Source organism: Bos indicus x Bos taurus, chromosome 5 (genome assembly GCF_003369695.1).
Source record: "Bos indicus x Bos taurus breed Angus x Brahman F1 hybrid chromosome 5, Bos_hybrid_MaternalHap_v2.0, whole genome shotgun sequence".
Lineage (NCBI taxonomy): Eukaryota > Metazoa > Chordata > Mammalia > Artiodactyla > Bovidae > Bos > Bos indicus x Bos taurus.
In genome coordinates this window covers 48,278,246-48,305,446 of record NC_040080.1, presented here as the reverse complement: position 1 = coordinate 48,305,446, position 27,201 = coordinate 48,278,246, and the positions used below count along the sequence as shown (strand labels likewise).

The 27,201-nt window shown below is 44.7% G+C and overlaps 1 protein-coding gene across 3 annotated transcripts in view; it reads right to left on the bottom strand.

Annotated features, from left to right (window-relative positions):
* The window catches only part of LARGE1 (LARGE xylosyl- and glucuronyltransferase 1), a 609,285-nt gene that overhangs the window by 119,543 nt on the left and 462,541 nt on the right, over nt 1–27,201 (bottom strand). For all 3 annotated transcript variants that reach the window (XM_027541848.1, XM_027541849.1, XM_027541850.1), the window contains exon 7: nt 16,079–16,183. In XM_027541848.1, the coding sequence (XP_027397649.1) occupies nt 16,079–16,183 (105 nt within the window). The remainder of the gene's footprint in view (nt 1–16,078; nt 16,184–27,201) is intronic.

The following is a 27,201-nucleotide window of genomic DNA, read 5'->3' as shown; positions in this document are numbered from 1 at the left end:
GGAAAACAGGATCAAATGCACAGCTCTAAAGCATGTTAATTAATTCAGGGAGCTCAAAGAGCATGGAAGGAAGAATTGACAGCATTCTCAGTCTGAGAACTTGCAGAATCTGATTCACTAGAGTATCACTAGAGTGTAGGCGAGGGGGACAGGAATGGCCTGGACATGGGCTACTCATCTGGAGCCTGGTGAACTCCTGCCTGCTTGATGTCTCTGACCAGGGGGTGTGAGGCATGATGATGTGAAAGAAACAGATACATCCAGGTCCACTTCCACTCAGAGGTCTCTGCCGTCAAGAGAGGCCTCTGCCTAGATTATTATTATTCTAGATCTCTGCCAACTTCCCTTCCTCAGATCTTTAGCTCAAATATTACTTTCTCAGAGAACCCTTCTGTAAAAGAAGGTTCTTTCTAGAAGAATCCAATTCCCTCCCGTGCTTCTCAGCCATCACACTATGTCAGGGTTTTCCAGACTCAGAACTATGACTTTTTAAGTTGGATAACTCTTTGTTGTAGGAGACCCTCCTGTTTAGTGCAAGATGTGTAGCAGCCTCCTTGGCCTTTATCCACTAAATGCCATCAGTATCTCCCCAGCTGTGATAACTAGAAATGTCTCTGGACACTTTCAGTTGTCCCCTAGGACATCAAATGTGCCACCAACATCCTTTGATGACCACTGTTCTATGTTAGTCTTCAAAACACCATCTTCCAAAATTATTTCATTCAACAACAAAAACTTACTTACTCAATATGTAAGTAGTATACTATATGCCAGGTATAATTCTAGGGACAGGAGATAAAGTAGTGAAGTTAACAGACATAATTACAACCCCTGAGGAGCTTACATCCTCATAGAGAGACAGACAGTTCAGTTCACTTCAGTCGCTCAGTCGTGTCCAACTCTCCACGACTCCATGAATCGCAGCACGCCAGGCCTCCCTGTCCATCACCAACTCCCGGAGTTCACCCAGACTCACATCCATCGAGTCAGTGATGCCATCCAGCCATCTCATCCTCTGTCGTCCCCTTCTCCTCCTGCCCCCAATCCGTCCCAGCATCAGAGTCTTTTCCAATGAGTCAACTCTTCGCATGAGGTGGCCAAAGTACTGGAGTTTCAGCTTTAGCATCATTCCTTCCAAAGAAATCCCAGGGCTGATCTCCTTCAGAATGGACTGGTTGGATCTCCTTGCAGTCCAAGGGACTCTCAAGAGTCTCTTCTCCAACACCACAGTTCAAAAGCATCAATTCTTCGGCACTCAGCCTTCTTCACAGTCCAACTCTTACATCCATACATGACCACAGGAAAAACCATAGCCTTGACTAGATGGACATTTGTTGGCAAAGTAGTCTCTGCTTTTGAATATACTATTTAGGTTGGTCATAACTTTTCTTCCAAGGAGTAAGCGTCTTTTAATTTCATGGCTGCAGTCACCATCTGTAGTGATTTTGGAGCCCAGAAAAATAAAGTCTGACACTATTTCCACTGTTTCCCCATCTATTTCCCATGAAGTGATGGGACTGGATGCCATGATCTTAGTTTTCTGAATGTTGAGCTTTAAGCCAACTTTTCCCTCTCTTCTATCACTTTCATCAAGAGGCTTTTTAGTTCCTCTTCACTTTCTGCCATAAGGGTGGTGTCATCTGCATATCTGAGGTTATTGATATTTCTCCCGGCAATCTTGATTCCAGCTTGTGTTTCTTCCAGCCCAGCGTTTCTCATGATGTACTCTGCATATAAGTTAAATGAGCAGGGTGACAATATACAGCCTTGACGTACTCCTTTTCCTATTTGGAACCAGTTTGTTGTTCCTTGTCCAGTTCTAACTGTTGCTTCCTGACCTGCATACAAATTTCTCAAGAGGCAGGTCAGGTGGTCTGGTATTCCCATCTCTTGAAGAATTTTCCACAGTTTATTGTGATCCACACAGTCAAAGGCTTTGGCATAGTCAATAAAGCAGAAATAGATGTTTTTCTGGAACTCTCTTGCTTTTTCCATGATCCAGTGGATGTTGGCAATTTGATCTCTGGTTCCTCTGCCTTTTCTAAAACCAGCTGGAACATCAGGAAGTTCACGGTTCACGTATTGCTGAAGCCTGGCTTGGAGAATTTTGAGCATTACTTTACTAGTGTGTGAGATGAGTGCAATTGTGCGGTAGTTTGAGCATTCTTTGGCATTGCTTTTCTTTGGGATTGGAATGAAAACTGACCTTTTCCAGTCCTGTGGCCACTGCTGAGTTTTCCAAATTTGCTGGCATATTGAGTGCAGCACTTTCACAGCATCATCTTTCAGGATTTGGAATAGCTCAACTGGAATTCCATCACCTCCACTAGCTTTGTTCGTAGTGATGCTTTCTAAGGCCCACTTGACTTCACATTCCAGGATGTCTGGCTCTAGGTCAGTGATCACACCATCGTGATTATCTGGGTTGTGAAGATCTTTTTTGTACAGTTCTTCTGTGTATTCTTGCCACCTCTTCTTAATATCTTCTGCTTCTGTTAGGTCCATATCATTTCTGTCCTTTATCGAGCCCATCTTTGCATGAAATGTTCCCTTGGTATCTCTAATTTTCTTGAAGAGATCTCTAGTCTTTCCCATTCTGTTGTTTTCCTCTATTTCTTTGCATTGATCGCTGAGGAAGGTTTTCTTATCTCTCCTTGCTATTCTTTGGAACTCTGCATTCAGATGCTTATATCTTTCCTTTTCTCCTTTGCTTTTCACTTCTCTTCTTTTCACAGCTATTTGTAAGGCCTATTTGTAGCCAAAGATGGAGAAGCTCTATACAGTCAGCAAAAACAAGACCAGGAGCTGACTGTGGCTCAGATCATGAACTCCTTATTGAGAAATTCAGACTTAAATTGAAGAAAGTGGGGAAAACCACCAGACCATTCAGGTATGACCTAAATAAAATCCCTTATGATTATATAGTGGGAGTGAGAAATAGATTTAAGGGCCTAGATCTGATAGACAGAGTGCCTGATAAACTATGGAATGAGGTTTGTGACATTGTACAGGAGACAGGGATCAAGACCATCCCCATGGAAAAGAAAAGAGACAGATAATTATGAAGAAAATAGACAAAATGATCACAGAGCAGATGGCAATGAGCACTATGGAGAAGAATGAGGCAGGCAAGGGTTAGAGTGAGGCTGCAGTCTGGAGGTGGATGGAGAGGCTCACAGGGTTAAATAGGGATGTTCAAGGGACAGCAGGAAAGGCAGAAGGGCTGGAGTTGGGTGGGTGTGGGAGCCCAGGAGATGACAACATCAAAGGACACCAGGGGAAGACTGCATCTCTCCCATGATGACAAGAGATCTCCTATGAATAGGGCTCCTGTTTGTCTCAGTCAGTGGCATCTCCAGGGCCTTGAAAGGTGCCTGATGAATGTTCCTAATGAATGGACACATGGATGGTCAGCTCTGGGGAGGGAGAGCTCAGCCCCAATTGTCTTCACTGGACAAAAGACAGCTAATATCAAAAGATGCTGAAGAGTCACACTTGTCTGTCCTGCCTGTGGATCTCAAATAGAAAAGGAAAGGACAAGTAATACTAATATCTGACAATTTATTGATCCAAACATCGTCCTAAGCACTTTTCAAATATGATCTCATTTCTTCCTCAAAGCAGCCTTGTTAGGTGGGAACTCTTCTTGTCCTGATATGATAACTAAAGAAAGAAACTGGCCATTGCCCCAGATCATGGAGGCAAGACTACCTCAGGATAGTTCTTCTCCAGGACATAAGCAATACTATCTTTTAATAGGAAAAATGAAATAGGAGCTCAAGAAGCATAGGGTGATCAACACGGTTAGAGGTCAGACATCCTGCAGTCTCTTTTTCTACCTTGTAACTGATGACAACATGCAACATACATTTACTGAGCCTTGACTTAATTAGCCCTGATAAGCCCATCTTGCCTTATCATCTTAAATGTACTCTGTGATCTCACTGGCCTACAACAATCCTCTGTGAGGTAGAAGGACCAGCCATGTGCATCTTACTCCAAATAAACTGGGGCTCAGAGAATCAGTACCTGCAGGGAACCAGGGGTGATGAGTCCCCAGAAGAGGAGACTATGATGTATTATTCATCTTTTCTCCCTCAGATACTTATGGGGTCATCAGGTAGCCAAGGGAACAGATTTATCCTGTGTGAATCCACAAGGCAGCACTAAGGCCAAAGGAGATTTTGGTTTAGGACATGCCTCAGGTAAAATTACCAAACCTTAGAAAAAAGTTAAGTGCAGAAAAGTAGCTTGGATGGAATATCTGCTGAGTAGATTTCTGGTGGATTGAACCATCTCTGTGAGCACTCTTTTTAACAATTTATTTTATTTAAGTATAGTTTATTTGCAATATTGTGCTCATTTCTACTGTACAGCAAAATGATTCAGTTATACATGAAGTGAAGTTGCTCAGTTGTGTATGACTCTTTGCGACCCCATGGACTATAGCCTACCAGGCTCCTCTGTCCATGGGATTTTCCAGGCAAGGGTACTGGAGTGGGTTGCCATTTCCTTCTCCAGGGGATCTTCCCAACCCAGGGATTTAACCTGGGTCTCCCGCATTGCAGACCGATGCTTTACCATCTGAGCCACCAGGGAAGCCCAGTTATACATATATACTATATATATGTATATATATTCTTCATATTCTTTTCCATTATGGTTTATCACAGGATACTGAATATTGTCCCTTGTGCTGTACAGTAGGACCTTGCTGTTCATTCATGCTATTACCCATCTTGTTGTTGTTCAGTTGCTAAATCATGTCCAACTCTTTGTGTCCCCTTGGACTACAGCACATTGGGTTTCACTATCTCCCAGGGTTTGTTCAAACTCATGTTCACTGACTCACTGATGCTATCCAACCATCTCATCCTCTGTCACCCCCATCTCCTCCTCAATCTTTCCCAGCATCAGGGTCCTTTCCAGTAAATTAGCGCCTGCTGCTGCTACTAAGTCGCTGCAGTCGTGTCCGACTCTGTGCGACCACATAGATGGCAGCCCACCAGGCTCCCCCGTCCCTGGGATTCTCCAGGCAAGAACACTGGAGTGGGCTGCCATTGCCTTCCCCAAATTAGTGCCTACTAATCCCAAATTCCCAATTCATTCCCCACCACCACTCCAGGCAGGAGCTCTCTTACTCATTGACGTCAATGTCCAGGAGGATCTTGGGTGCATCACAGCTTCATGAACCAGCCTGTAAGATCTTGGATTCATGATCCTCAATGGTGACAGAGAACTCCTTTCCAAGACAGCCTGGCACAATGAAGAGTATACCTGCATCCCACTTGGGCCCCACTGAACATTCATGTTACACTTGTGTATAATTGCTGTAACTATCTGAGCCTGAAACTGTTAATACTACTACTTACAAAACAGTTTTTTTTTTTTTTGGTGGGGGGCGCATCATTTAATAGACACTGAACTTGGAATACAAATCAAGAAAATACGGTACATCCTGCTCTCTGAAGAGTTATTCTCTACTTTGAAAAACTGTCACAAATGGCAAACCCCACTCAAGGAACCTGGATCACCAGTCTCCCATCAGAATCATCTTGCTGTGCAGTCATGCTGAAGACAACTCTACTCCAAATGAAGAAGCATTTAGTACTTCATTATGTACTTTGTAGCCAAGCCTCAACAATTACATGTTGCAGTCAATATTATTTTATAGTTAATTAATTTCCTTTTTGTCTTTATATCACAGCTAGGGCATTGTATTGATTTTATTGAAATTACACTTGTAGACAGTGTAATATAGGCAATCTTTGAATTTTACTCCAGGATTGTAAAAGAGGTGCTCAAAATATGTGTCACAAAAAACAGGGCAAGACCATGGGCTGAATGAAAAGAAGCCATTTTCATTATTTTTTTGATGGACCCTAAGTTAAGAACTAAAATGCAGCCAAATAAAAAACACAAGGATTTTAGTTCTTATCAGTTTCTCCAGGTTAGGGCCTAAAAAGTGACACCTTAAACAGGCATGTTAAATGATTCAGAAAAGTGTGCGAAAGTGTACAGGCAGAGGTGTGAGCCTCCGATAGTCTGATAAGAGCCAGAGGATGCCATCAGAATTAGAATGTCACCCTCAAGCAGAGAAATCAGGCTATGGAGAGGTGACCTACCAATCAAGATTAAAGCCATCTCACACCCCATTCTTTCATATGGAAAGTTCTAGAGGGCTGTTGTGTGATGACTATTTCAGATATGCAACTGCACACATGTTGTTAAGAAGGTCCAATGTATACACTATTGATACTACATATAAAATAGATAACCAATGAGAACCTACTGTATAGCTCAGGGAACTCTACTCAGTGTTCTGTGGTGATCTAAAAGGGGAAGGAAATTAAAAAAAGAGGGGATATATGTATATGATTCATTTTGCTATGTAGTAGAAAACAACACAACATTGCAAATCAACTATTCTTCAATAAAAATTCATAAGAAAAGGTGTAATAATATGGTGTCTATGTCCTTACAGTAGGAAAATGAATGAGATCCTATAGTATGAAAGATAATAAACATTTCTACTAAGTGTGGTATCAGATGAATGGTTCCTAGAACAGCAAGCATCTTTCATAGGGACTATTCTACACACTCCATTTAAATACTTGTATGCCAAGGACTCAAGCAGAGAAATCGGGCTATGGAGAGGTGACCAAGGACTACAGAGCTCAAAAAGTGATAATCTCTGTCCTGAGTTCATGTAAAGGTGGTTTTTCCCAAACCTGTTTCCATGTTTTTAGGATCAAGTAGGAGTGGGGAATGCTAGTGGGTTTAACAGCTTTACTTCTGGACTTCCCAGCATTTCTAATATGCCAGCATGTAATCTGAACGTCCAAGGGAGGGGTAGAATATGCGGATTTCTCAACCTCTCCGTCCACAGTTTCTGAGCACATATTACCGTCTCCTGCAATATCTCCCAGAATTAGTCTAGAAAATGCCAGTCCAGGGTTACTGCAGGGCTGATGTTCAAATGTGAATCTCAACCAGGCTACAGGCTCAAGTCACACTGAATTTATTTGTAGATATGCAAACTCTCCTCTACTAGACAATCATCTTCTTGAAGGAAGGCTCTTGGTATCACATTTAAAAAATAATTTTCTGTCTCAAATAACAGGTATTCAGCATGTGCTGAATGAACAAGCTACATTTAAATCTGGTTTCTTTGGATGGAATTATTATAGACAGAAATCATCCAAACACAATATTGCCTTCCAGCATGAAGAGATCTTGGTTCCTGACCCAAGGAAGGCTCAGGGAAATGAAGACTTGCCTAGGGTTGTAGAACGCCCTGTATCAGAGGCCAGAGCAGAGGGTTGACCTACATCTCATACTGCCAGTCATCCCACTCAAAGTATCTCTTCAACGGTTATTTAGCAAGTTGTCAAATGTTGGTTTCCTTAATCACCACCATGAAATTTACCACGGTGTCCAACTTTGCCATCAATTACCTTTCCCTTACTTGTTCATGACCCAGTTTGATCCAAACTCAGAGGTGAGTCAGTCCTTGAATATCCCAATTTTGTTGTTCTGCAGATAAGGATTCCTAGAGAAATTCTTCCTCCCTCCCTAGAGAGCCAGGTCTCCATCTGCCTGTCTCTGGCCTAATTTGGAGACTGAAAGGAACAGGATGCAGTTTACTTTTAAATTGTTCCTTAAAGCACATCTTCTGGTTAATGTTATGTCCTTAATACAGAAGAACACGTCCTCTCTGTAAGCAATGTCTGGGATCCTGTGCAAATAAGCCTCCTATAAACTTGCCATCTTCTCTCAGCTGGCCTGCCTTCCCCCACTCCTTCTCCAATCACCTGCTACTTTGAGTTGTCTTCCCCTTCTCTTTTTTGCTGGTGTTTGTTTTTAAGATACTCACTAACAGCATATGAACTGAAGTGGGTTGAATCTTTATGAGACTATCATCATCTTAGTTTTATTTGTTTTTAAAGTTCTACAGACAGCTGAGTGCTGGGTGAATGACAACTGCTTGCACAGAAGAGATGATGAATAGATAGAACAGTTGGGAGTGAAAACATCTCTGTGCAAGGATGTGGGAGTTCCCCTTTATTCCACCTGGGCAGCTGCAGCAAGGACCCTGTGCTGGTGTCTATCTAGTCATCCACAGCTGCTATGCTTTAGGGGCTCCCTTAACACAGAATTAACACATTATTGACTACAGACATTTGGTCATGGCATATTGTCATCACCAGAGACATATTAATACATCTTTGTTACCTGAATGTTATTGACTGGAGACATATCAATACATTTTTAGAGAGTGATGCAATAAACATCACCATGGGAAGTTGTTAGAACTTAAAGTTGATCAAGAGTTCATTATACAGCTTAGGATTGTTATCATTCACATTTTGCTCCATTATGTTTTTGTTCCAATCTTGCATATATTATAAATGCAAAATTTTAAAAAACGGCCCATTGTGAAATTTTGAGTGAAGAAGAAGTTTTAGGTGAATTTTATGTAGACATTTTCTCTTATTATCCGAGCAACACATATACTAGTGTCTCAGAAGATGATAGCTCTTCAGAATATAGTTCTGATTCAGAAGACGTGAATATTGGATCAACAATAAGACCAACAACTTTAGTGATTGATTCTGATACATTCAGTGAACATGAAACTCAGGGTGCTGGAAAACACTCCTTAGCTTCTATAAAAGAGTGGGTTGAAGACATTTCACGAAAGTTAGAAGACTTTATAGGTATGTCAAGTGTAACTATTGACTATTATAACCTACTGCTAGTGAAATACCAGAATTAATTAGTTTTGGGGCAGCCAAAAGAAAAACCGCCAAGCCATAGTCATTAGTGTCTACAAAAATCCCCTGGTCAGTAGTGAGTTAAATCATAAATTGCTTTAATAAGGAGGGAGGGGGATAAATGGGAGAGGTAGGCAGATCTTCCCTCCTATTTTAGGGGCCTGTGGGTTCTGTACAGCTGACTGGAAAGGGAAACAAAGAGGAAGGGGATCTGGCTGGCTCTTCAAAGGTGAATGTCTATCACAAAAGATAATTCTGCCGCCGCCGCTGCTGCTAAGTTGCTTCAGTCGTGTCTGACTCTGTGCGACCCTATAGACGGCAGCCCACCAGGCTCCCCCATCCCTGGGATTCTCCAGGCAAGAACACTGGAGTGGGTTGCCATTTCCTTCTCCAATGCATGAAAGTGAAAAGTGAAAATGAAGTCGCTCAGTCATGTCCGACTCTTTGCGACCCCATGGACTGCAGCCTACCAGGCTCCTCTGTCCATGGGATTTTCCAGGCAAGAGTACTGGAGTGGGGTGCCACTGCCTTCTCCGAAGATAATTCTGCTGGTGCTGCTGCTGCTGCTAAGTCGCTTCAGTCGTGTCTGACTCTGTGCGACCCCATAGACGGCAGCCCACCAGGCTCCCCTGTCCCTGGGATTCTCCAGGCAAGAACAGTGGAGTGGGTTGCCATTTCCTTCTCCAGTGCATGAAGTGAAAAGTGAAAGTGAAGTCGCTCAGTCGTGTCCGACTCTTAGCAACCCCATGGACTGCAGCCCACCAGGCTCCTCCATCCATGGAATTTTCCAGGCAAGAGTACTGGAGTGGGGTGCCATTGCCTTCTCCGAGAAGATAATTCTAAGATCTAACAAAGACAACACGTGGTTACGGTGCTCTGTAGGATGCCTGGTGAACACAGCTGAATTTGATCAACATGGCTGAAACCTGAATTCCTTGAAAACAGGTACTCGGCTAGGCTATGGTCAAGAAGAGAAAGAAAAACAACCAAATTCCAAGATCACTTGGATTTAGCAGCCCTGCCTGGAGCTATACCACGACCTCAGAGTCTCTCTGACGGCTCTGGGTAGGACTATCATTCTCAGATCACGGACAAGGAACTCAAGGCTTGGAGAGCCTGAAAGTGAAAGTGGAAGTCACTTAGTCCTGTCTGACTCTTTGCGACCCCATGGAATACTCCAGGCCAGAATACTGGAGTGGGTAGCCATTCCCTTCTCCAGGGGATCTTCCCAAACCAGGGATCGAACCTGAGCAGCTTTCCAAAGGCACAAAGCAACAAGGTCAAGTCTTGAAGGCCCATCTTCCAACTCTAACATTTCATGCATTTTCTGGGGATCTTCCAAGCAGAACACAGCTGATATATATAAGTTGTCATTTTTTTCTAAAATAATATGAAAAAGTTAACCTTTTCTAGGCAGTGGAGAGATTAAAATCTGCAAGGTGACTATGTCATACTTGGGGAAAGGCAAAAAAAGGACTTTTTCTGACCCAAGGGCTTAGGAAACCTTAGCAAACCCTAGGCAATCAGTTAATCCCCATTTTTAAAGCAAGTGGCGGCTTCCCTGGTGGTAAAGTGGTTAAGAATTCACCTGTTACTGCAGGGGACATGGGTTTGATCATGGCATCCGGTCCCATCACTTCATGGGAAACAGATGGAGAAACAGTGTCAGACTTTATTTTTCTGGGCTCCAAAATCACTGCAGATGGTGACGGCAGCCATGAAATTAAAAGACGCTTACTCCTTGGAAAGAAAGTTATGACCAACCTAGATAGCATATTCAAAAGCAGAGACTTTACTCTGCCAACGAAGGTCCATCTAGTCAAGGCTATGGTTTTTCCTGTGGTCATGTATGGATGTGAGAGTTGGACTGTGAAGAAGGCTGAGCGCCAAAGAATTGATGCTTTTGAACTGTGGTGTCGGAGAAGAGACTCTTGAGAGTCCCTTGGACTGCAAGGAGATCCAACCAGTCCATTCTGAAGGAGATCAGCCCTGGGATTTCTTTGGAAGGAATGATGCTAAAGCTGAAACTCCAATACTTTGGCCACCTCATGGGAAGAGTTGACTCATTGGAAAAGACTCTGATGCTGGGACGGATTGGGGGCAGGAGGAGAAGGGGACGACAGAGGATGAGATGGCTGGATGGCATCACTGGCTTGATGGACTTGAGTCTGAGTGAACTCCGGGAGTTGGTGATGGACAGGGAGGCCTTCGTGCTGTGGTTCATGGGGCCGCAGAGAGTCGGACACGACTGAGCGACTGAACTGAACTGAACTGGGAGGTTCCCATGTGCCTCGAGGCAACTAAGCCCTCGTGCCACAACGACTGAGCCTGCACACCTACAGCCTGTGCTTTGCAACAAGAGAAGCCACCACAGTGAGAAGCCTGCACACGGCAACTAGAAAGCAGCTCCTGTTTACCAAAACTAGAGAAAGCTCACGTGCAGCAACAAAAACCCAGTGCAGCCAAAAATAAGTGAATAAAATCTTTTAAAAAAAGATGTTAAAAAAACAACAAAGCAGGTGGATCTCATTCATCTAATGGAATAAGTGGTAGAAAAATACAACAGGCCATAGACTAAAAGCTGATTAAACAACTAACCTCATTAATATTCACACACTAGGTACTGTTGTTATTTATCGTATTTTACCAGGGAGAGAACTAAGGTTTAAGGAGGCAACTTGGCTAAGCTCCCAGAGACTAAGCAGCTGAATTCCAGCCTAATCCGAAACTGCCTTAGTTTCCCAGCACCAAGCTGAAGGCTCAGCACAGGGCTTGGCTGAAGACACCCTGTCTGGATGCCTGAGATGCACTTGGATTCAGGGAGACAGGTTCCCTCAAGTGGAGTCCTCACAATTTCCAAGAGAATCTAAATGACTGGCCTGGATGACTCATCCACTGATGTGTGGCACAATCCTCAGTCTTAAAATAACAAATCCCGTCATGAAAGTCAATGCATTTTGATGTCCCATAAATCCTTTTCTAATGATCACTTGATGTCACTGGCTGATTTAAATGGACACATCACTTCTACCAGGGTTTTCCCCCATCTGCTCTGCCCTTTCAAAAGCAGCAAGAAGGGAAGGAACTCACTGTCTTGGCATACCAAATAGGAGCTGAGAGGGTTTAGGTACCTGTCTGTCTCCTAACCTCACAGGCAGAGATAGACCAGGAGGAGCAGGAGGGGACATGCCATTTTGGTCATAATAAATTCCCCAGTGTGCTACATTTTTCTTTCCCCTTGCAAACCCAGATTGATAACCGGTGGTTTTTGTTTGATGTGGATAATCACGGCCCTGATCCTGTGCCCTGGAGGCACTATAGTTTATCTCCATGTGACATTTTCTATTATTCCATGCTGTGGAAGGCAGGGACTAAACACACACCGGGGTTTACCTGCAATGCCCCTTCACCCTTCAGAGAAGCATGGGTGTCTCCAGCTTTAAGAAAGCCTGGAGTGAAGGTGTAGAAATCCAGGCACAGGAGATCAACATGAGGTGATCATTCTCTGAGCAAAAGAAGCAGGGGAAGCCCTCTCACTGGCCCACTGTGGGTCTCTAAAGGGTCCAGCCTCAAACGCACTGATAAAACCGTCCCTTGGAGGGGAAGGGGAAACAAGGTATCATATTTAATCAGTGCAGATCCTTGCACCTTCTGCTCCAGAAACATCTTGGAGACTTTGTATAATGTAGAACCCTGGGCTCCTCCAGACCTTTCAAGGTGCAGAGTCAAGATCCCACATTTTTTAAAAACAGTATTATTCTGTTGTATTTTGTGATTTGTTGAATAAGATAACAAAAGCATCAAGAGTTCTTACATTATTGTTTGCCTAAAATATTGCAATGATTCCGAAGTCACAGAAAGAAGAAATTATTTTCATGCTTTCTCTTCTTGATCAGATCAAATTTCTCTCCATGCATTGTTAACTTTGTAGTTAAGGTAGAGAAATGATTTAAACAATTTTGCAGTTCTCTTTCCTCACTTTGTATAACCTGCACGGTCCAGGAATTTCACATAAAAAGGCTTTACAAAGACCAAAGTCACTTCGTTCAGAACTTTCTAGCAGCTAAAATGATCTAATACGCTCATAGATTTAAGTAGTCAAATCTCACCTGTCCCCAGATCTTTGACACAGAGCCAGGTGACCAGCGGACAGTCCCAACTGAAAGTGATTTACTGAGACAGGGTTACCTTTTAAAAAAGGATTCTTGATTCTGAGGCCACTAAAATTCAAGCTAGGAAGGTTAGTGGTCAACAGCAGGCTCCTTACTTATCAGATTCCAACCTTTAACTCTCTAAGCTTGAGTTTCCTAGGTATAAAATAGAGATGAGAATAGTTCCTGCCCCATGAGGTTAGTGTGAGGATCAGATGAGAGTAACACCTAGAACACACTGGGCACAGCACTTGGCCAGTACTTAGCTGGGATACAGAGACATCGCCTTGCCCATTACCATAACAGAAATACCTCCACACCAGCTAATCAGAGCTGCTGATTTGAGCCCATTTTGGGGCCCCCTCCCTGAACCTGAAGAATTGATGCTTTTGAACTGTGGTGTTGGAAAAGACTCCTGAGAGTCCTTTGGACAGCAAGGAGATCAAACCAGTCAATTCTAAAAGAAATCAACCTTGAATATTCATTGGAAGGACTGATGCTGAAGCTGAAGCTTCAATACTTTGGCCAACTGATGTGAAGCGCCAACTCACTGGAAAAAGACTCTGATGCTAGGAAGGACTGAAGGCAGGAGGAGAAGAGGATGACAGAGGACAAGATGGCTGGATGGTATCACTGACTCAATGGACATGAGTTTGAGCAAGCTCCGGGAGATGGTGAAGGACAGGGAAGCCTGGAGTGCTGCAGTCCATGGGATTGCAAAGAGTCGGACACAACTGAGCGACCGAACAACAACCACCCTGAACATGGCCTCTCTCAGGGATGGCCAGAATCCCCCACCATTCTGTGACTCAAGGGTTAATACCCTGTACAGCAGGGAAGTGCTGGAGGTTAAAATTTGTCAACTGCAGCCCCCACAGGTTGTGACGCCTGGTAGGTGTTACAGAGGAAAATGACATCCTGTGAGGGACGCCTGGACCTTCTGGCAAATGTCAGCTAAGGAATGTCTCCCCACTCAGGACGGCCTTCAATACAGGCATCCCTGACCTCTGGCTGCCCAGGACATTCAGCCTGGACCTTTCTTTCCTTGTCTTATTCCAGCTCTGACCCCACTCTGACCCGATCTCTGAATGTGCACATCTGGATGCTCAACTCTCATCCTTCATCCTGTGGCCGCTGGGGTCTCATATTTGCATCTGACCCTCAGCACTCAAAGCTGACTGACTCCTCCCACTACAGACTCACCTGAGTCTCCAGGATCGTCTACCACATATCACCTTCGGGGGCACCACCCCCAGACCCCTGCCCTAACTCAGTAGAGCTGGTCTAGGTTCTGAGTCCCAGCCCTTCTTGGTCTGGCCTATCCTACTGCTCTCCCTGAGCTCCAAGTTCTCATCCTGACCCACAACACAGGTCTTCACCCTTGAGAACTGGGTATCAAAGCAAAGAGGATCTCCGGAGGCATTCTGAAGGTAGACAGTGGCAGGACCAGAGCCTAAAGAGGGGAGATTACTCTAGTTTCCTTCTTTATAAGCTCTACAAGGTCATGGGCTATGTCTGGTACACTAGCACAGGGCCCAGCACACAGTAAGTGTTAGACAGACAGGAGGTGAACGAAGAATGAATGAATGAATGACACTACTAATAGAGACAAAGAAGAGAAGAGACCCATGTGTGGGGTTAGCAGCAAGACAGAAAATGGATTTGATTTCTGACACAGGGTGTTTAGGGGCTATGCTCCTTTTAACTACCAATTACCAAATATATGTGCCTTTTCTCCTTCCAGGCACATGGCTGTGTTACACTTGGCCACACCCACTGAAGGTGGGCACAGCCACATGGTATCCTTTAGCCAATTTAATGTTGTTGGAAATGTCACTTCTTGGAAAAGACACATGCACCTCAGTGTTCACTGCAGCATTATTTACAACAGCCAAAACACGAAAGCAACGTGAAAGTTCCTTGTTAGATGAAAGGATAAAGAAGATGTGGTATATACACATGATGGAATATTACTCAGCCACAAAAGGATGAAATAATACCACTTGCAGCAACATGAATGCAACTAGAGATGATCATACTAAGTGAAGGAAGCCATTCAGAGAAAGACAAGCATCATATGCATCACTTATATGTGGAATCTGAAAGAAAAAGGTACAAATGAACTTATATACAAAGCAGAAATAGACACATAGACATAGAAAACAAACTGATGGTTACCAAGGTGGAAGGGGGGAGGGATAAATTAGGAGTTTGAGATTAGCATATACATACTACTATATAAAAAATAGATAGCCAGCAAGGACCTACTGTATAGCACAGGGAACTATATTCAATATTTTGTAAAAACCTATAAGGGAAAAGAATCTGAAAAAAAATATGTATGTATAGCTGAATCACTGCCATACATCTGAAACTAACACATTATAAATCAACTATACTTCGAGTTAAAAAAAAATTGCAAAAGAAAATTATGTCACTTTTAATCAGAAACTTTAAGAGTCAGTAAGACATCAGGGGACTTCCCCAGGGGTACAGTGACTAAGACTCTACACCCCCAATGCAGGGTGCTTGGGTTTGATTCCTAGTCAGGGAATTAAGGCCTTCCAAGGTGGCGCTAGTGGTAAAGAACTCTCCTGCCAATTCAGGAGATGTAAGAGATGTGGGTTCGATCCCTGGGTTGGGAAGATCCCCTGGAGGAGGAAATGGCACCCCACTCCAGTATTCTTGCCTGGAAAATTCCATGGACAGAGGAGCCTGGTGGGCTATAGTCCATGGGGTTGCAAAGAGTCAGACGTGACTGAAGTGACTTAGTACCCACACAGGGAACTAGATCCTACATGCTGCAACTATGACAGGTTGTAGCCAAAAAAAAAAAAAAAAAAAATCAGCTACTTTGATCCCCATACAAAGACAATGAATCCTACAGGTGACACTCATAAAGATGCCAGCTGGATCAGGGACTGGAGGTCAGGAGAGAATGCCACCGACTGCCACGGCCCAGGAACGACACTGCCTGTAGCTGCAGCCCTAAGCAAGCACCAGAGGGCCAACTCGAGTACAGTCTGCTGCCGAGCTCAGGCAACCAGGTGGCTTCTCCGTGCTTTGACTTACCTCCTCTTCCTGAGAAAGTCCTCACATCACATCGCACCCCACCCTCCAGTGCCCAGCATGTCACCCTCCTGAGTTTACCTGTGTTGTAGCCTCTTCCAAGGGCAGGCCAAGGACGGTGATTTTTCCACAGGTTTCCAAGGTACCAATCACTCTGGTTCTCTACCAGGCCCAGGACCTGCTGACCTGCAAAGTACAGAGAATGCAAAAGTCATAAAAGAAGCCGAGCCATGTGAGTACAGAACAGGGAACAGCAGCAAATCATCGTAATGCAGCTTTCGTTTATGAGGTACCGAGACCTGATGTAAGTGCTTAACTTCTATTAACGTATTTAATTCTCACACTTAGGCAGCTTAGCCATTTTCATCATCCCTATTTTATAGAAAAGAAATGGAGGTCACCCACAATAGCTAATTAACTTGCCCAAGGTCATTCATGGTTTCCCAGGTGCCACTAGTAGCAAAGAATTTGCCTGCCAATGCAGGAGATGTGGGTTTGCTCCCTGGGTCAGGAAGATCCCCTGCAGGAGTGCACAGCAACCCACTCCAGTATTCTTGCCTGGAGAATCCCATGGACAGAGGAGCCTGGCAGGGTGCAGTCCATGGGGTCGAAAAGAGTCGGACAGGACTGAACTGACAGTATGCAAGGTCATTCAGTTAGTCTGTGATAAAGCCAGAATCCCCAATCATTCATCTATCCATCCATCCATCCCTTAACTCATGCAACATGTATTATTTACTGCTATACTCTTCTTTAAATGTTCCAGTTCTTTCTCAAGGTATATTAATGTACTGGCTTTCAGGGCATGAGCTAATTTTCTCACTCAGAAAGGAAGAAAGGACCCTTGGCTAATGAGAAAGGATATCCCAGAGAAGAGCCTCCCTCTCACAGCATTTTGACTATCACATCCAGTCTGTCTTGTGTCAGCAAGGCAGGAGTGTTTTCTAGAGGAACAACTGCTTCTCTGTCCCCAGAGCTTGGCTCTGACGTTGGTGTTGCTTGTGAGTATAATGAGAATCACATAGGATCAAAGGTGAGTCAGGTCTCTCAGGCAATTTCTTAGCAGCTTTAGCACCTCAGGTGAGTCCGCCACTCACCCCAACTTCCTTGTGTGTTAATGTTTCTAGACTCAGGTCTTCTAGGTGGGGCAGGTAGGCATCAGAATCAGCTGTCTTCTCTTAGACAACCCTATCCTGCCACGTGCAGAAGCCATTCCTCCATGCAACTATGATCAACAGCTTTTATAGACTAAGAAACTGTGGGCTCACATGGGATCATGATTTGCACAAGTAGCAGCAGAGCTAAGATATGCATCCATAGTCGTCTAACGTCCGGATTCTTTCCACTGTCAGTGCATTATTGCTTACCTTTAGGACAAATGTTTGAGGTAGAAATGATGAATCTACATTTTATAGGATGAGAAACTGAGACTCAGAAAGTTTAAATAACTTGCTAAAGGTCACAGGAGATGAACAGGCACTGTCTGTCACAGCTAACCAATGCCTTCTGGAGCTAAAATTCTTATATTGTTGGCCAGTCTGAGAAATAAAGCCGTTTCTGACCAAATGAAAGCCCAGCAGCACGTGAAGAAAACAGTGGTTCTCCGAGAATACCATGCTGGGTGAAATAAAACCTCCTTGGTGTGATGACAGCTCCTTGAAATGATGGTGTGTGGGTTTGGTGTAATTTACTTGATCAATTTATCGAGCTCCCATCTAAATCATCACCCCAGCACAAATACATAAATTAGAGGCATAGGAAAAATACTACCACCCACTTTGTCATTGTATATGATCATATCCAATACATGTAGAATCCCTCAGAAAAACAGATCACCAATTCAGCAAGTGCAAGAGCCAATCAATTTCACACGCAACAAGCTTGGGACGTTTGTGTAAAACAGAACTGAAAGGCGCGGTGCCCTCAGTCAAGCAAGCTGCGTGCCGAGTCCCGATGCTGTGACCTTGTTAGAGAGCCTACTAAATAATCTCGCTCTGAGGTTAGAATGCAAAGGGGATATGGGGTCTTTGGGGGAGCTTGTTCATCATTACTAATGACCCTAGTTGGCACCATCATGGCTTTTTGGTACGATGAAGGAAGAGTGTCACCTGCTCAGAAATGACAAAAGGGAATGAGGTTTCATTGAATCTAGGATGGCCATCTGAATTTCACAAAAGACAATCTTCAGCTGTCTGGAAGTCCAAATTCCACTTTCTGGAATTCTATGAACTGTATTCTGCCTCAATCTACTTCTACAGGTGAATTCTCTAATAGCCACACGAAAGTGCACAGTTCTGCTGCTTGTGTCCTCACATCTGTCTTGCTCATACAGCTCTCGGTAGGCCTGCCCACCTGCCAACCCTCAACAGTATTCCTTTCAGGCTCATCTCTAGCAAGAAGATGCCTGTGATGGGGGACATTTCTACCTAGCACTTCTGGGTATTTCTGCCGTCTGCTGACTTACGTCCTGCCAAGGACACAGTGGATAATATTCACATACACATCTCATCTGTAAATGTCCATCTCTCCATTTGACCAAGGGCAAGGACTGTGTAATAGCAAACACACTAACGCATTAATAAATGTCTGCTAAATAAATGATGTCTGGTACATAAATCTCTCCTGACTGGAGACCATTTATGTTAGTATATTAGTGTCCCCACATTTCTGACACTGCAAAACATTTCATCCTTTCTCCATTTGCCAAAATCAACACATTCTCCCACTCGGCTCTGGGAACCCTGGCATTATCCTCAGCTGCGTGGAAAACTGCCAACATGGGGTGACAGCTCCTGAAGCATTTTTTATATGGGTTGCTCTACTGGAGTCTTCAACTGAAGGTCTTCATCTCCAGAGAAGGAGTAATTTGCATTGTTAACCTTAAAACATGTGATCTCAAAGAATAACATCCAAGTGCTCCTTCTCTCGCTTTGCACCCAGGCTGCATTTCTTATGATGGTGGCATACAGCCCTTTCACGTTATGCCAGTCCTCTTCAAGGTGAAGAAAACAAAATCCTTAATTAGCAACATGATAGTTAGAATTTTAATATCCACTGGTTGGGAAGGCAAAATAATAAACAGCTACTAAGACTTCATTTTGCTTTTTTAGATGAATTCATTAGCTGCTCTGTCAATGAGTAAATTGATAGCTGGGGTTTGCCAGTGGGTTTGGGAACACCCTGGGCGGACTGCTTGGTGCCTTCACCCCTGCAGAAATCTGTGTCAGTGGATACGGAACCACTTGTAGCAGTGTAGCCAGAGGGCAAGACTGGAGCCAGACATCCTGGTTCCAATTTCTAGCCCTGCCACGTTTCAGCTGTGCAGCTTGGAGAAAATTACTTAACCTCTCTCTGCCCTAATATCTAACTATTGCGACTTCACGGGTTTAAATGACTTCACATATGTTAAGGCTAACCACAGGGGCTGGGCCATGTGAAACACCATGTAAGTAATGTAACAGCTCTTTTGAAATACCATCATTCAAGCTCATCTGTCAGCTTCTGAAAGATAGCAAGTCCATCCACATGGTTTTCTTTTTGGAGGTCAGCTAGCACTTTGTTTCTAGAACAAAGACTTTCTAGAATATTATTTTTTTAAGATTTTTTTTTTTTGACATGGACCATTTTTCAAGTCTTTGTTGACTTTGTTACAGTATTGCTTCTGTTGTTTATGTTCTGACTTTTTGGCCATGAGGCATGCGGGATCTTAGCTCCCCAAAAAGGGACTGAACCCACACACCCTGCATTGGAAGGCAAAGTCTTAGCCACTGGACTGCCAGGAAAGTCGCTAGAACTTTGTTTCTTTAAGTGTGGTCTGAGGACCAATTAGGGCTTCCCTGGTGGCTCAGATGGTAAAGAATCTGCCTGCAATGCAGGAGACCTGGGTTCAATCCCTGGGTTGGGAAGATCAAGAAACACCAGAGCTTCTTGTTAAGACAGATTTCTGGGCCTCAGCTGTGAAATTCATTGTGACTGGAAGGCTGCTTCCCATTTCTCATTAAGGACATGTGGAAGGAATTACCTGCTCCCATGAGTTTCAGAGAGACCTGAGTTCAGGTAGTCAGCCCCGCCCTCCTTCCTCCTCGCTCCCAGGAGCCAGCCTGCCAGCAGAGGGTAGCCTTGGATGAGTCTCACAGGGCAGGCCCCCTCTGAACCAGGCTGCAGTCACCGCATGCTTCCTGTGACAAGCTGGGCCATTCCAGCTCTGGGGTTGGTATTCTGAATATCCACTGCTGTTGTCGTTCACTCACTCAGATGTATCCAACTCTTTGTGACCCCATGGACTGCAGCACACCAGGCTTCCCTATCCTTCACTATCTCCCGGAGTTTGCTCAAATTCATGTCCACTGAGTTGATGATGCCATCCAACCCATCTCATCCTCTGATGGCCCTTCTGCCCTCAGTCTTTCCCAGCATCAGTGTCTTTTCCAATGAGTTGGCTCTTTGCATTAGGTGGCCAAAGTATTGGAGCTTCAACTTCAGCATTAGTCCTTCCAATGAATATTCAGGGTTGATTTCCTTTAGGAATGACTAATTTGATCTCTTTGCTGCCCAAGGGACTCTCAAGAGTCTTCTCCAGCACCACAGTTCAAAAGCATCAATTCTTTGGTTCTCAGTCTTCTTTATGGTCCAAATCTCACGTCCCTACATGACTACTGGAAAAACTATAACTATGACTATACGGACCTTTGTCTGCAAAGTGAATATCCACTGTAGATGCACATTAAGTTAAATCCTCCAAACTTACTGTTACCAGCAAAATCAGGTGACATTTTGTTCTCATTTTTCTATTTTATCTCTAAGGTCTGGGAGTGTGGGTATAATATTACATATTAATTACCTTGTCACCTAACACTCATCTAAATAAGAATTCTGGCCATTGAGTCTGGTAATATGCATTCAAAAATTCCCCAGGTAATTTGGATGTATATTAAAATTTGAGAATTATTCATCAAGGTCTGGGAGCTCTGTCTCTGCTTTAGTCAATGGCAAGGTTCCCCTGAAGAGCCACTAGCACACAATCAACTCATGTGGTGTATAAATCCAGTTCATCGACCAGCAGAGTCCAGCGGCCTCCTCTAGTGCTACACTTCCCGAGTGTAGTACAGTGGTGACGAAAGTGAATAACAGAGCCAGACTCCCTGGGCTCCAATCCTGGCTCCCTGCCCAGCTGATAGCTGTGTGACCTTTGACTAGTTACTTAATCTCTCTGTGCCTTTTTTTTTTTTTTCCGTTCATTTATAACACGGTGTGGACAAAAAGTACATACTTTAAACATTTTCTTTTCTCTAGGTACAAGTTAAGGCTTTCCAGGTGGCGCTAGTGGTAAAGAACCTGACTGCCAATGCAGCAGACTCGAGAGACGTGGGTTTGATCCCTGGGTAGGGAATGGCAACGCGCTCCACCTTTCTCGTCTGAGAAATCTCATGGACAGAGGAGCCTGGTGGGCTACAGTCCTTGGGGTTGCAAAGAGTCAGACATGACTGAGTACACACACACAGGCACAAGTTAATTTGTGAAAATGAAGCTGTGTTCTTTGCTTATTCACAGATCGCCAGTAAACAATGTCCAGAAAACAGTAAAATGTTCAGTAGGTATCTACACTTAACATTCTACCCAGAGTCCCCCAGCCCTATATTCTTTCCCCTCTACCTGGATTCAGGCATCTGTGGTCTCAGCCATTTCCTTGCTTCCTTAGCTGACACCACCCTTACTCTGCCTAGGCTTTGGTTAAGTTTAATACCGACTGAGGGTTTGCCTTTGTGTCAGATACCACACAAAGTACTAAGGAATCAAAGACAAATAAAATACAGTCTGCACCCTAGAGGCAGTTAGAAGGAGAAAGATAAACAATTATGACTTAGCAAGATGCTTGCAATGACAGAAATGCTGATAAGTCAGAGGAGTGGAGGGCAGGGAGTAGTGGATTCTATGGGCAGGGTGGGTGAAGTCTACTTCCCATCTCCCCTGGAGCATCTACCACAGCCCCTGCCGAACCGCAGCCACACTTGCCCCTTCCACCCAACCTCCAAGCTCCTGGGCTTCCCCCAAAGCTTCTTGGATGACACTGCTATTCTGTCACACCCTCCTAGACATCAGGTCCCCCCAGGTCCCCAGTGACAGCACATGTGAGACAGATTATCCTTCACAGCTTCGCCAATCCCAGCTCACCAGCCAGGCGGCATCTGCAATCAGGGTGTGGTCTCTGGACGTCAAAGTCTAAAACCTTAATCTTGATGATGCAAACACATCCTGGGCTTGCCATTCCATTAAGAGGAAAAATCCCAGGGAATCCTCTCAGGGAGATGACTCAGGTGGCTGGTGTGCCGCCTCCCTCAGCATCCCACACCGTCTGTCTCCTCTCCTTAGGAGTTATTATCATAAAACACCATGGCAAACAGAAAAGGCTTTGTCATTGTTTTCTGTGCTGGCCCTGTGGTTATGATTAAGTGCACTGTTTCCCGTCTTCCTTACTCTAGGCACAAGTTAACTTATGAAAATGAAGCTGTCTTCTTTGCTTATTCATACATCACCATGAACAGCCAGACAAGAGCGAACAAGCTTGCTCTTCTGGTGGGGCCCTGGTGTTGGTGTCACCAGCCAGCAGACGAATGACTCCAGACTGGGAGCTCCCCTGGCTCCCTCCTTCCGCAGCTTTTGGCTCCAGGCAAGGCTCCTGCCATTCAGGAGGTGAGGGCCCAAGGGAGCAGGGCATGGTGATGCTTCCAGGGGGCACCCTGGATGTGGCAAGGACAGGTGGGGCATTCATCCACCAGGTGTAAATTAGAAAGACAAAGGGTTTTAGAACGAGGCAAAACAGAGTTCTAGCCCCAGTTATCTATGGCTTGACCAAGGCATAATTTCTCTGGGCCTCAAGTTCCTTATCAGTAAAAGGACAAGAATAGAATTTCCCCACTTGCCTCCAAAAATAAATGTGCAGATAAATAATATGCATAAATAAAGCACCCGGGCCTTGGTAGGTGCTCAACTAGAGGCATTTTTTGACTTCTCTTTTGTGATCGTCATTGTTCGTGAAGTCTAGGTTTTCTGCTTGAAGCACTGACACTAGCTACATAGGCAGGACTCTAGGAAATTTGGCCAACGGCTCCCCTACCTGCCGCCCTACTGGCCTCTCCCCCGCCCCACTGAAGCCTTTAACTTCTGTGGCACTAGTCTCTGGGCTGTTTTCTTCCCTCTGAACACTCCTTCCCTGCCTCCTTCAGGGGCTCGCCTCCCTCTGCCTCCCCTTCAAAGCTGGGCTCCCCAACGCCCATCCTCGGCCCCTCTCTTTGCTCTACATTTTATCCCTGGGTGATGGAATCTACTCCAGTGGCTTCAAATACTACCAAAAGGAAGATCGTTACCCATCTCCATCTCAGACTGCTTTCCAGAGCTTCTTACTCTTAAATCCAACTACCTGCTCACGGGTTCATTTGGCTCTTTCACAGAGACCTTCAACTCAAACTGATCAAAATCAGATCCATAATTTTCTCTTCATAAATAACAGCCTGATTCCTGCCTATTCTGTTGGTTGGTAGCATCAAGACCCAACTTGTCACCAAAGCCAGGACCTTTGAGTCAACCAAGACACCCTGCCCCCCTCACCTCTCACATCACTGCTATAACCAGCTCCTACAGGTTTTATCTTTTATTTTTCAAACTCATCCCCTTCCTGGCTCCATCCTCATCACCTCTGTTTCCCTGACACCTTAGCAGATTCATACTTGGTCGCCTTTCCCTCAGGGAAGCCCCTTGCTACTCTATTGGGTTGGCCAAAAAGTTTGTTTGGGTTTTAGTATGCTGTTAAGGAAAAACTCAAATGAACTTTTGGGCCAACCCAATATTTTGCTTTACTTGGCCAGAGAAATATTTAGAAGTCAAATTTAATGATTTTGCTTTCTTGACTGAAAAAGTTAATGCTCCTGGGGCCTAGTATAGTGTGGATGGAGGGACAGATGAATGGATAAATGAAAAGTAAATACTATCTGTTACCCATAAACCTAGCCTGGAACTGGTGGGCTCTATGTGAATGGCATGGAATTAGGTGGGCACTAGTTAACCTCTCCAGGTAAACACCAGGAGCAGTAGCTCTCGTCCTGATCATGGATGCTTCCAGAGCTCTCTTTCCTCACCCCCTGGGAAGCTCCTGGGTACACAGAGGGAGTCTGCCAATCACTGCTGCACACCAAACCAGTTGTGCTTAAGGCAGCAGGTGAATATGAAAACTGTCCTGAGTATCAGCAGAGAAAGTTAACAATGCACTTCCAACCTCTTACATATTCTACTAAGCTATTTTAAAAGAGAAAGGCTTTAATAGCACCATTGCATGCATGTGTGAGTGCAGGATGGCTGTAATAAGGAAAACACAAGAGTATCACATTGTCATTTACGAAACATCTGACAGAATCCTTCACAGCCACAGGTGCACCCCCCACCCCCCCACTACGAGTGGGTGCCGAACAATAAAACATCTCCTGAGAAGATGCGACACAAAAGGGTATTTAAACAACCCTGAAAGGCTTGAAAGGACTGTTTCTGAACTTGCAGGTTTCACAGCTCCAACTTCTTCCGTTCAGCTCCAGCTAAATGCACTCTCGGATCACAGAGGTTCACAGGGGCTGAGGAGGGCTTAGTAATTCCCCTCGAATCGCCTACTCTGACAGATGAAGCCCACAGAAAGGGAGGGAGATGTTACACCATCAACACAAGAGCTGGGACTCCACCACCAACTCTACACCACGTGGTTTGTTTTTCCCCTATGTTTAAGCTTCTCCAACTTGGCCTCCTCTTCTTTCCTTGAATTTTAATTCTCATCTGGTTCAAATTTCAAGCTCTTCTATGCCTGAATGGTAATCCTGGGCAAGTTCTTAGCCTCTCAGGTTCTGCCTCTCTAAAATGGCAAAGGATTCTATTTCACGAGGGTGCACTGAGATCCTTAACCAGGTTTCTATACCCCACGTTTTTGTCCTTGAGATGGAGTCCACATGCTCTAATTAAAAAGGTCCCATCGTCCATCCTTTTGTTTCCTTTGGGCTGCTTGTTGAAGCACCCCTGGCTCCAGTTTATACCTTGGTTCAGCCAACCCTGATTTCATTTGGACAAAAATACTTCACCCTTACTGACCTCTATAGCTGAGGGATAATCCCTTCTAAGAGGAATTAGAATCAGTGTCACTCTAGAAGGTAGAATTAGGCTGCATGAGTTAAGATTGAAGGAAGATAGATTTTGCTTCTTATGGGCCAGACTGTAAGTACCACCGGAGTTTGCCCAAACAGAAGTGAGCTGCATTTTCAGGGAGAAGCTTCTGGGCACTGGGACAGTTCTAGATGAGGCTGCATGATTGAACACCTACCTGGCAGGTGTTCATCACATTCCTACTGTGCACCGGGGACCCTGCCAACTGCTGGAGACACAGTGGTAAAGGAACAGACCCAGAACATAACCTTCTGGGTTATGTGATCTCTACAAAAAGCTTCTCAAGCCTTTTGGCTGTGGTCTGCCAGGCCCTGCCCAAATCTTACTGAAGCAGATTCTCCCAGGGTGAGGCCAAGGAGTTTCTCTGCAAAGGACAGCAGCATGAATTCTGATGCAAAGCGGGCCTGGGGACCTTTGGGAGTGGGAGGTCACCCAGCAGGCTGCAGGTGGGAGAGGGCTCACCTACATCAAGCAGAACACTAGATTTGAGGAGCTTGAAGCTCCCTTCCAACCTGGTCGTGAGATCTCTTTATTCTAGGCAAGCAAAGCCTTTCTCCTCATGCTGGACTGTCCTCAGACACGTTCTTCCTGTGTGTGTGCACAGCTGAAGGCTGTGTTCCCAGGGCAGTCCCTGCTCCATGAGCACTTCGCCCAGGCACCAGACAATGTGCTTGTCTTGCATCATTTCAGAGTGCCTTACAACAAGCCAGTGAGGTGAGCAGAGAAGGGAAACTGAGATTGAGAGGGAAAGTCATGTGTCAAAGACGTGTGACTAAGGACCAGAGAGCTGGGGCTTGTGTTCAGGTCTCCTTGTTGCAAAAAACCCATGTTTTATAGCTACATTCGTGGTTGGGAACCAGCTGTAAGGTATTCCTCTCCCCAGGGGAAGGGCTGCAGCTGGCACAGCTGTGGGCAAAAAGCTCCAAAGGACCTAGAGAAGATGGGGGAAAAGGCTGGTCAAGGAATATGTGATAAGCCCACTGTTTCTGCCCATGGTACCTCCTGGGACTACAGGCAGAGGTTAGGGTTAGGGGGCTCTAAAGAGTCCTTTGGTCCCCATCAGGGCACTCTGAGTCTAATCTCTTTTAGCGGTAATCCCAGGGTGCTGAGCTAAGAGCACATCCTACCCAGGAGCATCTAGGGAGAATAAAAAAGGCAGGGCTGAGACACAGAGAAGAGCCTGCAATCCAATAAAGGTCCAGACGACGATTTCGTCTGCCAAGTTACAAGGACAAGTTCCCATCCCTCGAGTCAGTCCCAAGTGAGCCCACTTTAACTTAATTTACGGTTTGAAAACTCCTGCTCGATCTCAAATAATGATCTCTCTCTTCTTCCTTCCGTGATCTCTGGTCTTTGGAAATGGGAAAAATGAAAAAGGGACGTGGAGCCAGCCGCTGGGCTCTCTTCCAAGGCTGCTTTTATCACACCGACTCCCAGGACACTCGGCTGCTGTCACCTCTCAGACGGGGCCTCAGCTGGGGCACAGAGCTGGCCTGAGTCCAGCTACTACCACTTCTATCCGTGAACTCCTTGGGTCAGTCTCTCTTTAAAAACACAGTGGGTTGGCATCTTTCAGATCCTTCACTCACAGACACTCCTTGAATCACTAATAAAAGGGCCTAGGAGAAACCCTCTAACTTTCCCCACTGGGGTTCCATAAGAAGTACTTGCTTGCAGGATTCAAAGGGCAACATTTAAACTTCTGGCTTTTCCAGTTACTTACTGTACACAACCTGGGCCCAAACGACTCCACTTTTGAGCTTTAGTTTTTATCATTTTGTTATTATTTTCACTTTACAAAATGGATGATGATAAAATTCACCTTTATGCCATCATAAGGTTGTTTTAAGGGTGAAATGAAAGGTTGTAAACTATAAAATACTGCTTAACTTTCAGTCTTATCATTATGACCAAGCCTTTCTGAATCTTATGTAGCTATTACCTGATTTTTTTCCCTCAATAGCAGTGTTTCTGAAATTATAACATTATTATTCACTGGTATTCTATTT